This window comes from Engystomops pustulosus, chromosome 7, assembly GCF_040894005.1.
Source record: "Engystomops pustulosus chromosome 7, aEngPut4.maternal, whole genome shotgun sequence".
NCBI lineage: Eukaryota > Metazoa > Chordata > Amphibia > Anura > Leptodactylidae > Engystomops > Engystomops pustulosus.
Genome location: NC_092417.1, coordinates 2,834,067 through 2,846,600, shown reverse-complemented (window position 1 = coordinate 2,846,600; position 12,534 = coordinate 2,834,067). Strand labels below are relative to the sequence as shown.

The 12,534-nt window shown below is 48.6% G+C and overlaps 1 protein-coding gene across 2 annotated transcripts in view; it reads right to left on the bottom strand.

The window, feature by feature from the left end:
• Window positions 1-12,534, bottom strand: part of LOC140069124 (protein S100-A1-like) — a 76,906-nt gene that overhangs the window by 49,879 nt on the left and 14,493 nt on the right. Inside the window, exon 2 of one of the 2 annotated variants that reach the window (XM_072114489.1) lies at window positions 5,884-6,037. The exons of the other annotated variant lie outside the window; for it this stretch is intronic. Within the exon in view, the coding sequence (XP_071970590.1) occupies window positions 5,884-6,021 (138 nt within the window). The 5' untranslated portion in view covers window positions 6,022-6,037. The remainder of the gene's footprint in view (window positions 1-5,883; window positions 6,038-12,534) is intronic. 2 annotated transcript variants of the gene reach the window in all.

Here is a 12,534-nt window from a genome sequence, read left to right as displayed (position 1 = left end):
ATCCGCAGTCTAATGGACAGGTAGAGAGAGTCAACCAAACTCTAGGCTGCTACCTTCGCCATTTCGTCTCTGCTCGCCAAGACGACTGGTCCGCTTTATTGCCATGGGCGGATTTCTTATACAATTCCCCGAACTCTGAAAATTCTTGTGCTTCTCCCTTCTTCATCGTTTATGGACAATATCCACGTCCTCCTCTTCCTCTACCTGTGCCTACGGATGTTCCTGCTGTTGAATAGTTGATACGCGATCTGAAGACCATCTGGGAGCAGACTCGCCTTTCATTGCGGCAGGCTTCCACTCGTACCAAGCTCCAGGCTGACAAGAAACGCAGGCCTCCTCCCATCTTCTCTCCAGGTGATAAAGTGTGGCTGTCTTCAAAATATGTCCAGCTGAAGATTACCAGCTACAAGCTTGGCCCTCGCTATCTGGGTCCATTTGAGGTGCTGAAGCGTATCAACCCCGTGGCCTACAAGCTCCGCCTTCCTCCATCTATGCGCATCCCAAACTCCTTCCATGTCTCCCTCCTGAAGCCAATCATCTTGAATCACTTCTCCCAGCAATCCCCTCCTCCTGCTCCTGTAGCGGTTTCCCCAGATGTCTATGAAGTTAAGGAAGTTCTGAAGATGAAGATCATGAGGGGTAAGCGGTTCTATCTTGTAGACTGGAAGGGGTTCGGGCCGGAGGATAGATCTTGGGAGCCTGAAGAGAACATTTTGGATCGGACTCCCCTCCAGAGATTTCTTGGGACCAAGAAGAAGAGGGGGAGGCCAAAGGGGAGGGGGGGTACTGTCACGGGTGCTCCCGCGATCCCTGTCTCGGATCGCGGGTGCACCCATGCCTCTCCAGGGTCCAGTGGCCGGCTTCACTCACCTTCCCCGGCTCCAGCCGTCTCTGTACTTCAACCTTGGTCGCCACTGCAGACATGTCACGCCTGAGGAACGACCTGGTGGTACCACTTTGCAGCTTGTCTAACTCGCCTTGCGGCGGGCTCTTGTGTAGACCGGGCACCCCTTAGACTCCGGTCCCAGGTAGTGGCTTGTGTCATCGTCTGCAGTGGTCCAGAGGATCCACACCCACTAGCCGGACAGCGTCATTGTCCTGTTTGCTGGATCAACAAACCAGAAGTGATTGTGTTACTTTCTCCAGTCCAGGAGGGATCTACAGCACGGACCTTGACCCATCTTGCTGTGAATCGGTGAGCAGACTTTTTTCTCATCTTTTGCATGATGTCACAGCATCCGGGTAACTTCTTGTACAGAGATCTAGTGCACAACAAGGCAGGGGAGACACAGAGCTGAGAGCACAGAGCACTGGATCTCTGCATCATACAGGAATCTACTACATCACAAAGAGGACAATATATAAAAACATGTCCAACTACACTATACAACACCTACACAGGAATAACAAGATGAACACATGGCAGCATCACAGGATGTGCACATATATATAAATGTGCAACACCCCCCACCGGGCCTTTACTTGAGGCCTGGAGGCAGCCGGGACCCAGAATACCGGAGTGGCTGGTGGTTGCAGCCTAGGCACGCTAGTGTCACGGTGCTTAGTATGGGGACCGGAGGACTGTCCTGATGTACTTGTTCTCCATGGGGCAACCCCTGAGGTGTCTATAGGATGAGTCCCTGGGTGATGGATGGGGAGCCCGTGGTGGTAACAGCCATATCCAGGGATCAGACAGTGAATAAATAACAATATTTCTAAAAAGATAGAAAGCATCAACAATTCATAAGAGACCTTCAGGACTTCAAAGAGAATAGGGTTTATTGCATATTGAGCCAAAGACATCAACCCTGTGCCACTGATACGGAGGTCTCTTCAACAGAGGCGGGAGTATCAGATAGTGAAGGGTCCTATAAAGATAAAAAAAGGACATAGTACCAAAAGAGGTGGAAGGGACTCAGGGGCCAGTATTTTTAGAGAACACATACCCCCAGAGGAACAGAAACGTGGGGGACCGGATGAGTTTGGCAACTTTGTAAATTCACTCAACCAGAATCATATAGGCATTTTATATCAGAGATTTATAAAACAAACCTTCCGTTCCTAGACGCGCTGATCACGAAATTACCGGATGGTACACTACACTCGTCCATTTATCGCAAACCAACAGCAACCAATTCACTATTAAGATGGGGCAGTCATCACCCATTTCCCCTACGTAAAGGAATGCCCAAGGGGTGATACCTGCGGGTACACTGAAACTACCGTTCAGAAAACAAGTTCCGGCGGCAAACGACAGATTCCTTGAGCGTGGGTCCCCTAATTCCTCAGATGCTTATCAGGACAGTTTAAGTAAAAGTCATACTGATCTTCTACATGGTCCACCAAAAGAAAAGAAGGAATCAGACGATAAACTGAAGGTCATAGCCACTTTTGACAATGGGTCGGAGGATGCCAGGAAGATCCTGGAGAGACATTGGCCCATTCTGTTGATGAACAAAGATTTAAAAGAATCTGGTAGGCCTAAGCCCCTCAATCACTTCTCACAAAAGAGGTTCCACTCGAGATCATCTAGTGAATAGCCATTATGTAGCCCCCAAACCGAAAGGCACATGGTTGGACAGGTGGGTGACTGGGAGTTATTGCCTGCCCTTACATTCACAAGTAGCGTTACCGGAAACGTTAGACCATTAGAGACTACATAGACTGCACGAGGACTGGTGTCATGTACAAAGTTACACGTAGGTGGGGTCCTGAGTATGTGGGTAAGACCTACAGGGAGCTGCGTAGAAGAGTGGGGGAACATCTTGGAGACATAATGCACAAAAAAGACAAACCAATATCAATCCATGTCTGGACGTACCATAACGGTGATGCGGCAGCGATGCGGTTTCATACCCTGAGCACAGCGGCAAGTGGCACAAGATGATCCTCCAGAAGGAGGCAGGTTGGATCGTTACATTGGATACCATCTCTCCCAATGGCCTCAATGACCAATTGGTTTTTACACCATTCCTTTAAATTTACTGATCTTGAGGGCAGCACAGCCCCCTACAAAAGCCTCCCAGTTATGTCACCCCCTATAAAGACACAGATGTATATGCCAGGATTGTCATCCGGCTGTTGGTGGCAATTGGATGTGTGACCTCGTAAACGCTCAATTTCTCTCTAACTTTATGTGTAATGTAATTCTAGGTCTCCTCTACTGGAAGGGGGTCTCTTTATATAGACACATCGCACGGATAATGGGTAGAATTTAGAGATATGGTCGGACCTTGTTATCATATTATCTCTGGATCTAAAGATATTTACTCGGGGCAGTTGCGTCCCGATGTGGACGTGCTGGGCCTATAGGAGCAACTGTATAGGGGGGTCCGCCCAATCAGATACATAAGGGGGTGGGGCTTTAGACTTGAAGAGGCGGAAGTACCATCTATCTGGCACAAACGGAACGCCAGCCGCATATTGTATCTCCTAGTCCACCCCCAGAACTGGAGATGAGCAATTTTTTTCACCAGGGTGTAGCCTACGATAAGCCCGATTTGACCTGCAAGCCACTGGATGTCTGGCCCATGCTAAGCCACCCCGATGGACGGCCAGTACCAGCATCGATGCACTTTATTCCCTTTGAGGAGCCAGAGGACGAAATGCGTCAGGGTAATTGGCGTGTATAGGGGGCAGGCTATTTTTTTACAGGGAAAGCTGTGGACTGCTCTTGTCAGGGCGGGGGTTAAAGGGGACCCCATAGGGACAACATATTTACCTGCCACCTCCCACCCCAGCCCGTAAGCGAAATATGTCTGAATTACGAATTGGCAAATGGACAGCAGACGATTATGCCCTTTGAGACAATTTCAGATTGTATACTTCTGCAAGGTAACTATATCTGATTACACAATTTTTGTGGTTTTCTGTGATTTGGAATATCACAGATATCACCAGTCTGCTATTTGTCTGAGAACCATCAGTTCTGGGACTGCCGTGCGCTCACCAGAAGACCATGTCCTCTCACCCAGCAGGGATTATATATCCCCCCCCCCTGGTCAGGTGGTGGCTCCTCTCCAATCACCTTCCAGCTAACAATACAGCTGCAACACCCTCGCCGATGCAAGGCGAGGGAGTGTTTGCGAATACGCCCCACAAGATGTCACAACATTAAACTACATGGTCCTTATAGGACATAGGGGATATTGCAGTGGTGAATCCTGCCTGGCAAGGCAGAAGTTAACTTTTGTGTGATGTAAGATCATCCAATGATCTGTATTACATCCGGTCCTATGTAAGCTGAGATGTGATTGGAGGAGCAGCCACCACCTGACCAAGGGGAAGTTACAAAACCCCCTGGCCAGGAATGTTCCAGAGCTTTTAGTCTGGGCTCAGTTCCAGAGAACAGCTTAGTCTGAGCTCAGCTCAGATCAGAACTTCTAGAGCTCAGTTCCAGAGGACCAGCTCAGTGAGTTATAGAGAAGAGACCAGCTCAGTTAGTGCGTAATCTCAGTCTAGCCCATACCAGAGCAGGAAGAGCCTAGCCCCTGCCTCTGAAGAGTGGAGCAAGAAGACTAGAGTTAGTGTAGTGAGGAAAAGGGGTATCATCTTACCTCTAAAGGTGATACCTGAAGCCCCAAAGGACAAGCTGAAGCTTCCTATTAGGACACAGCTGCCTCCCAGCCTGCCCTCTATATCCAGGCTGGTGAACTATCTCCTGTGGCTCCCTCCAAATGCATCTCAGCACTCCACCACCCTGTTAAAGGCACGTTGCTGCGGTTCCTGTCGGTTCCAATAAAGAACTGTAAGTTGTTTTCATTCAACCTCTGTCTCCGTCTGGTCCCTGCTACTACGGCTGCCTTTATCACCGGCACCCTGTCCATCACCCAGAGACTCACACTCGGGACATTAAGGGGTTGCCCCAGGGAGATCCGCTATAGCAGCCTCTCCCTCATCATTTCTTGCCAACACCACCCTGCTGGAGACCTGCCAGGCTGTAGGACAGCCCTCCGGTTCCCCCGTACCAAGCACCGTGACAATAGCGTGCTTAGGCCGCAACCGCCAGCCACTCCGGTACTGCGGGCCCTGGCTGCCTCCAGGCCCGAGAAAAGGCTAGGCCCCGGTGGGGGATGTTGCACAGCCACATCATTGTATTTAACTGTTGCCTTGCCAGGCAGAATCTACAGCTGCAATTACATAAGATTCAGATTCCAGAACCTTTCTAGAGAGGTGATCAACAGCTCCTGACCTGAGGAGGGCGCTATTATCAACTACCAGCCTGGAAATGCATTGGCAGGGGTGTTTCCCCCTCCCTGCCATTATACTTTATGGAAGCTGTGGACCACCCTTTCCTGTACAGAGAGGGGTCGCTGTATATACAATGCGTTGTGTGTGCAGGATCTAGAACTGATGTGGGGCCTGAGCTCAGTCACATTCGCGTGACATCATTTTTTCATGTTGCCAGTAATTATCAGGACTGATATTCTCCTGCACCCAGCAGCTACAGTTTGGGAGCCGCACCTCTGCTAGGGCCCCTCCCAACAAGATCCCACCCACCCTCCGCTCCAGCTACAGATATGGATTCCCATGGCGACCACGATAACAAAGGCAGGGAGAGCAGCCAGGGGGACAAGGTAAAAGCCCTGCTAGCAGGCAAGTGGCTGCAGATGGCTAATGAGTGTAAATTAGAGAATTGCTTATTTTAGCTTAATGCAGAGCCAGGCAAAAGTTTTTATACTTTACAGTTGTTCTTTAATCATTCCCTGAGGGGCAGGAGGCAGTAAACACAGGACCTAAACAGTAGAGCGGACCTGTCTAGTAATAGCCACTCCCTCCCGGGTCTATCCTCTATTGTAATTCATGGAAATCCAAAAAAGACGCCTCTGCTTCACAAGCAGCTCCGAAGCACAAAGTGCTGGGAACATCCATGTAGGATCTTACCTCAATCACTTCTGCAAACTCCGTCTGGATGAGGCTCTTGAATTGCGCCTTGTCCAGTTTATCGCAAGGGCCGCTGCGGCAGCTGTAGCTGTGGAAGGTGTCGATGATCCTGCGGATGGCGCTCAGGAGATAGGCCATGGCTGCTGGATGGGAACTGGAAGAGGAAAGGAAGAAGCCAGTCAGGACCATGGAAGGTCACAACCCAGAGATGACCTCTTCTATAGGGTGCACCATGTCCTGTGTATGGCGCCCCCAATGTCATAGTATAGGTATTACAATGGAACAAGTAAAAATTGTGAGCTCCTTAGAACAGAATCTGATCACATGTTACCTGTCGGGGTGTAACCCACCATATACCTGTACATAAAGGGTGTAACAGCCCTCGCCAGCCCCTTCAGAGCAGCCCCACAGATGTAATAATAGAGATTATGCAACTATTCTAATCCTGGAGGTCGTCAGATCCTTCTACTCGCACCTCTTGGGCAGGAAGGATCTAGATCAGGATGTGATGTCGGCTTTCCTGGCTGAAACTGTCTCTGAGCCAGGAGTAGACTCATCACTAAAGGATTAGGGAGGAGGAAGTTAGCCGGGCGATTGAAGGGCTCACCCTCAAGAAATCGCCGGGTCCGGATGGCTTAACATCCGAGTTTTATAAGACCTTTAAGGACACCTTGGTTCCCCTCTTGACTGAGGTATTCAATGAGTGTCTTTCCTCGGGCGCTCTGCCAAAGTCAATGAGGAGGTCTGCCCTGATCATCCTGTCAAAGGGTAAGGACCGATCTCGTATTGAGAACTGGCGGCCCATAGCGCTTCTAAATACGGACAGAAAGGTTTTGGCAAAGGTGCTGTTTAATCGGCTGGTGCAGTTTGCACCCCGGCTCCTTTCGGGGACCCAGCACTGCTCTGTTCCAGGCCGCAGTACATTTAGTGCTGTGCTTTGTGTCCGGGAGGCAGTGGAGCAGGGCAGGGCTGGTAACTGGAAGGGGTACTTGCTGTCCTTGGATCAGGCAAAAGCATTTGATCGGGTTGACCACGAGTACCTCTGGTCTGTCCTTCTGAAGTATGGCCTGCCGGGGGAGTTTGAAATTGGCTGAAGGTTTCTCTGCAGGGGCAGAGAGTTTCCCGCTTGTGAACGGCTGGATTGGCCGCTCTTTTGAGGTTGGATCTGGTGTTCGCCAGAGTTGTCCTCAGGGCTGATTGTGGGCAGTTGGTGGGAATCAGTGCTCCTCCCGCACACAGGGGCTCTGGTAACACTTCCAGAACCATTCTGGCAAATTATTATATTTTAAAAGTTGATTTTATCAGGAACGAGGCCATGGATAACAAATGTAAGAAGATTGCCACAGTCACGGTGCCTGGATCTATGAGTAAGTGTCCATGGTTTATCAAGATGAAATTTTTGATGGTAGATTTCCTTTAAGATCAATGTTTCTAACCTCTGGAAAGAGAGGGCTCCTCCGTGGGTATACTCCTGTAGGGGATGGGCTCCTCCGTGGGTATACTCCTGCAGGGGATGGGCTCCTCCGTGGGTATACTCCTGCAGGGGATGGGCTCCTCCGTGGGTATACTCCTGCAGGGGATGGGCTCCTCCGTGGGTATACTCCTGCAGGGGATGGGCTCCTCCGTGGGTATACTCCTGTAGGGGATGGTTTTGGCCTTTCTTCCAGGAATGGGAGACAAGAGGATTCAGAGGCCTGGGTGGCCGGGACCGGTGGTTGCTCGGTTGGCCGACTTGTCAGCTGGGAGTCCATCTGGGCATACAGCTTTCAGGGCTCAAAAATGTGACTCTATCCCAAGTGAATATGTGTGTATAGGTTAGTGTTGTGGTGTAGGTGTTAGGTTGGTGGGGGGAAGGGAATGGAGGGGACTTGGACATGATGCATTGAACTGATCCCAGACTCTGGTGTCCTCTGGTCTGGACATATATACACTAGCTGTAGCTCCCTGCATTGCCAGTGATAATAAATAACTGCTTTTAGCTATAACAAAATAGAACGGGTTAACAAATAATATTTTATATGTATCTATAGTCTCATCTCTGTCACTAACCGTCCCTTTTTTTATAAACAATTTTATCAGTGACTGTCTGTCTCTGACACTCTCATTACGGTGACTGCCTCTGACACTCTCATTCCAGGGACTGTCTCTGACATTCTCGTTCAGGTGAATGTCTCTGACGCTCTTGTTCAGGTGACTATGTGTGATAGAAGATACAGGATACAGCAGATAGAGATGATACTGGGGGGGATAGAAGATACAGGATACGGCAGATAGAGATTATACAGGGGGGGATAGAAGATACAGGATACGGCAGATAGAGATGATACAGGGGAGGATAGAAGATACAGGATACGGCAGATAGAGATGATACGGGGGGGATAGAAGATACAGGATACGGCAGATAGAGATGATACGGGGGGGATAGAAGATACAGGATACAGCAGATAGAGATTATACGGGGGGGGGGGGATAGAAGATACAGGATACAGCAGATAGAGATGATACGGGGGGGATAGAAGATACAGGATACAGCAGATAGAGATGATACAGGGGGGATAGAAGATACAGGATACAGCAGATAGAGATGATACAGGGGGGATGGAAGATACAGGATACAGCAGATAGAGATGATACAGGGGGGGGATAGAAGATACAGGATACGGCAGATAGAGATGATACGGGGGGGATAGAAGATACAGGATACGGCAGATAGAGATGATACAGGGGAGGATAGAAGATACAGGATACGGCAGATAGAGATGATACCGGGGGGGGATAGAAGATACAGGATACAGCAGAAAGAGATGATACTGGGGAGGATAGAAGATACAGGATACGGCAGATAGAGATGATACAGGGGGGATAGAAGATACAGGATACGGCAGATAGAGATTATACAGGGGGGGATAGAAGATACAGGATACAGCAGAAAGAGATGATACTGGGGAGGATAGAAGATACAGGATACAGCAGATAGAGATGATACTGGGGGGGATAGAAGATACAGGATACGGCAGATAGAGATGATACAGGGGGGGGGATAGAAGTTACAGGATACAGCAGATAGAGATGATACAGGGGGGGATAGAAGATACAGGATACGGCAGATAGAGATGATACAAGGGGGGGATAGAAGATACAGGATACAGCAGATAGAGATGATACAGGGGGGGATAGAAGATACAGGATACGGCAGATAGAGATGATACAGGGGGGATAGAAGATACAGGATACGGCAGATAGAGATGATACAGGGGGGGATAGAAGATACAGGATACGGCAGATAGAGATGATACAGGGGGGATAGAAGATACAGGATACAGCAGATAGAGATGATACAGGGAGGGATAGAAGATACAGGATACGGCAGATAGAGATGATACAGGGGGGGATAGAAGATACAGGATACGGCAGATAGAGATGATACAGGGGGGATAGAAGATACAGGATACAGCAGATAGAGATGATACAGGGAGGGATAGAAGATACAGGATACAGCAGATAGAGATGATACAGGGGGGGATAGAAGATACAGGATACGGCAGATAGAGATGATACAGGGGGGATAGACAATACAGGATACGGCAGATAGAGATGATACAGGGGGGGATAGAAGATACAGGATACAGCAGATAGAGATGATACAGGGGGGGATAGAAGATACAGGATACGGCAGATAGAGATGATACAGGGGGGATAGACAATACAGGATACGGCAGATAGAGATGATACTGGGGGGATAGAAGATACAGGATACGGCAGATAGAGATGATACAGGGGGGGATAGAAGATACAGGATACAGCAGATAGAGATGATACAGGGGGGATAGAAGATACAGGACACAGCAGATAGAGATGATACTGGGGGGGATAGAAGATACAGGATACGGCAGATAGAGATGATACAGGGGGGATAGAAGATACAGGATACGGCAGATAGAGATGATACAGGGGGGATAGAAGATACAGGATACGGCAGATAGAGATGATACAGGGGGGATAGACAATACAGGATACGGCAGATAGAGATGATACTGGGGGGATAGAAGATACAGGATACGGCAGATAGAGATGATACAGGGGGGGATAGAAGATACAGGATACAGCAGATAGAGATGATACAGGGGGGATAGAAGATACAGGACACAGCAGATAGAGATGATACAGGGGGGGATAGAAGATACAGGATACGGCAGATAGAGATGATACAGGGGGGATAGAAGATACAGGATACGGCAGATAGAGATGATACAGGGGGGATAGAAGATACAGGATACGGCAGATAGAGATGATACGGGGGGGGGGATAGAAGATACAGGATACAGCAGATAGAGATGATACAGGGGGGATAGACAATACAGGATACGGCAGATAGAGATGATACAGGGGGAGGATAGAAGATACAGGATACGGCAGATAGAGATGATACAGGGGGGGATAGAAGATACAGGATACGGCAGATAGAGATGATACAGGGGGGGATAGAAGATACAGGATACAGCAGATAGAGATGATACAGGGGGGATAGAAGATACAGGATACAGCAGATAGAGATGATACTGGGGGGGATAGAAGATACAGGATACGGCAGATAGAGATGATACAGGGGGGATAGAAGATACAGGATACGGCAGATAGAGATGATACAGGGGGGATAGAAGATACAGGATACGGCAGATAGAGATGATACAGGGGGTGGATAGAAGATACAGGATACAGCAGATAGAGATGATACAGGGGGGATAGAAGATACAGGATACGGCAGATAGAGATGATACAGGGGGTGGATAGAAGATACAGGATACGGCAGATAGAGATGATACAGGGGGGGGGATAGAAGATACAGGATACGGCAGATAGAGATGATACAGGGGGGATAGAAGATACAGGATACAGCAGATAGAGATGATACAGGGGGGGATAGAAGATACAGGATACAGCAGATAGAGATGATACAGGGGGGGATAGAAGATACAGGATACAGCAGATAGAGATGATACTGGGGGGATAGAAGATACAGGATACGGCAGATAGAGATGATACAGGGGGGGATAGACGGTACAGGATACGGCAGATAGAGATGATACAGGGGGGGATAGAAGATACAGGATACGGCAGATAGAGATGATACAGGGGGGGATAGAAGATACAGGATACAGCAGATAGAGATGATACTGGGGGGATAGAAGATACAGGATACAGCAGATAGAGATGATACAGGGGGGGATAGAAGATACAGGATACGGCAGATAGAGATGATACAGGGGGGATAGAAGATACAGGATACGGCAGATAGAGATGATACAGGGGGGATAGACAATACAGGATACGGCAGATAGAGATGATACAGGGGGGATAGAAGATACAGGATACGGCAGATAGAGATGATACAGGGGGGATAGAAGATACAGGATACGGCAGATAGAGATGATACAGGGGGGGATAGAAGATACAGGATACAGCAGATAGAGATGATACAGGGGGGATAGAAGATACAGGATACAGCAGATAGAGATGATACAGGGGGGGATAGAAGATACAGGATACGGCAGATAGAGATGATACGGGGGGGGGGTAGAAGATACAGGATACAGCAGATAGAGATGATACAGGGGGGATAGACAATACAGGATACGGCAGATAGAGATGATACAGGGGGGGATAGAAGATACAGGATACAGCAGATAAAGATGATACAGGGGGGATAGAAGATACAGGATACAGCAGATAGAGATGATACAGGGGGGGGGGATAGAAGATACAGGATACGGCAGATAGAGATGATACTGGGGGGGATAGAAGATACAGGATACGGCAGATAGAGATGATACTGGGGGGGATAGAAGATACAGGATACAGCAGATAGAGATGATACAGGGGGGATAGAAGATACAGGATACAGCAGATAGAGATGATACAGGGGGGATAGACAATACAGGATACAGCAGATAGAGATGATACAGGGGGGGATAGAAGATAAAGGATACAGCAGATAGAGATGATACAGGGGGGATAGAAGATACAGGATACAGCAGATAGAGATGATACAGGGGGGGATAGAAGATACAGGATACGGCAGATAGAGATGATACAGGGGGGATAGAAGATACAGGATACGGCAGATAGAGATGATACAGGGGGGGATAGAAGATACAGGATACAGCAGATAGAGATGATACAGGGGGGATAGAAGATACAGGATATGGCAGATAGAGATGATACAGGGGGGATAGAAGATACAGGATACAGCAGATAGAGATGATACAGGGGGGGGATAGAAGATACAGGATACTTCAGATAGAGATGATACAGGGGGAGGATAGAAGATACAGGATACGACAGATAGAGATGATACAGGCGGGGATAGAAGATACAGGATACAGCAGATAGAGATGATACAGGGGGGGATAGAAGATACAGGATACGGCAGATAGAGATGATACAGGGGGGGATAGAAGATACAGGATACAGCAGATAGAGATCATACAGGGGGAGGATAGAAGATACAGGATACGGCAGATAGAGATGATACAGGCGGGGATAGAAGATACAGGATACGGCAGATAGAGATGATACAGGGGGGGATAGAAGATACAGGATACGGCAGATAGAGATGATACAGGGGGGGATAGAAGATACAGGATACGGCAG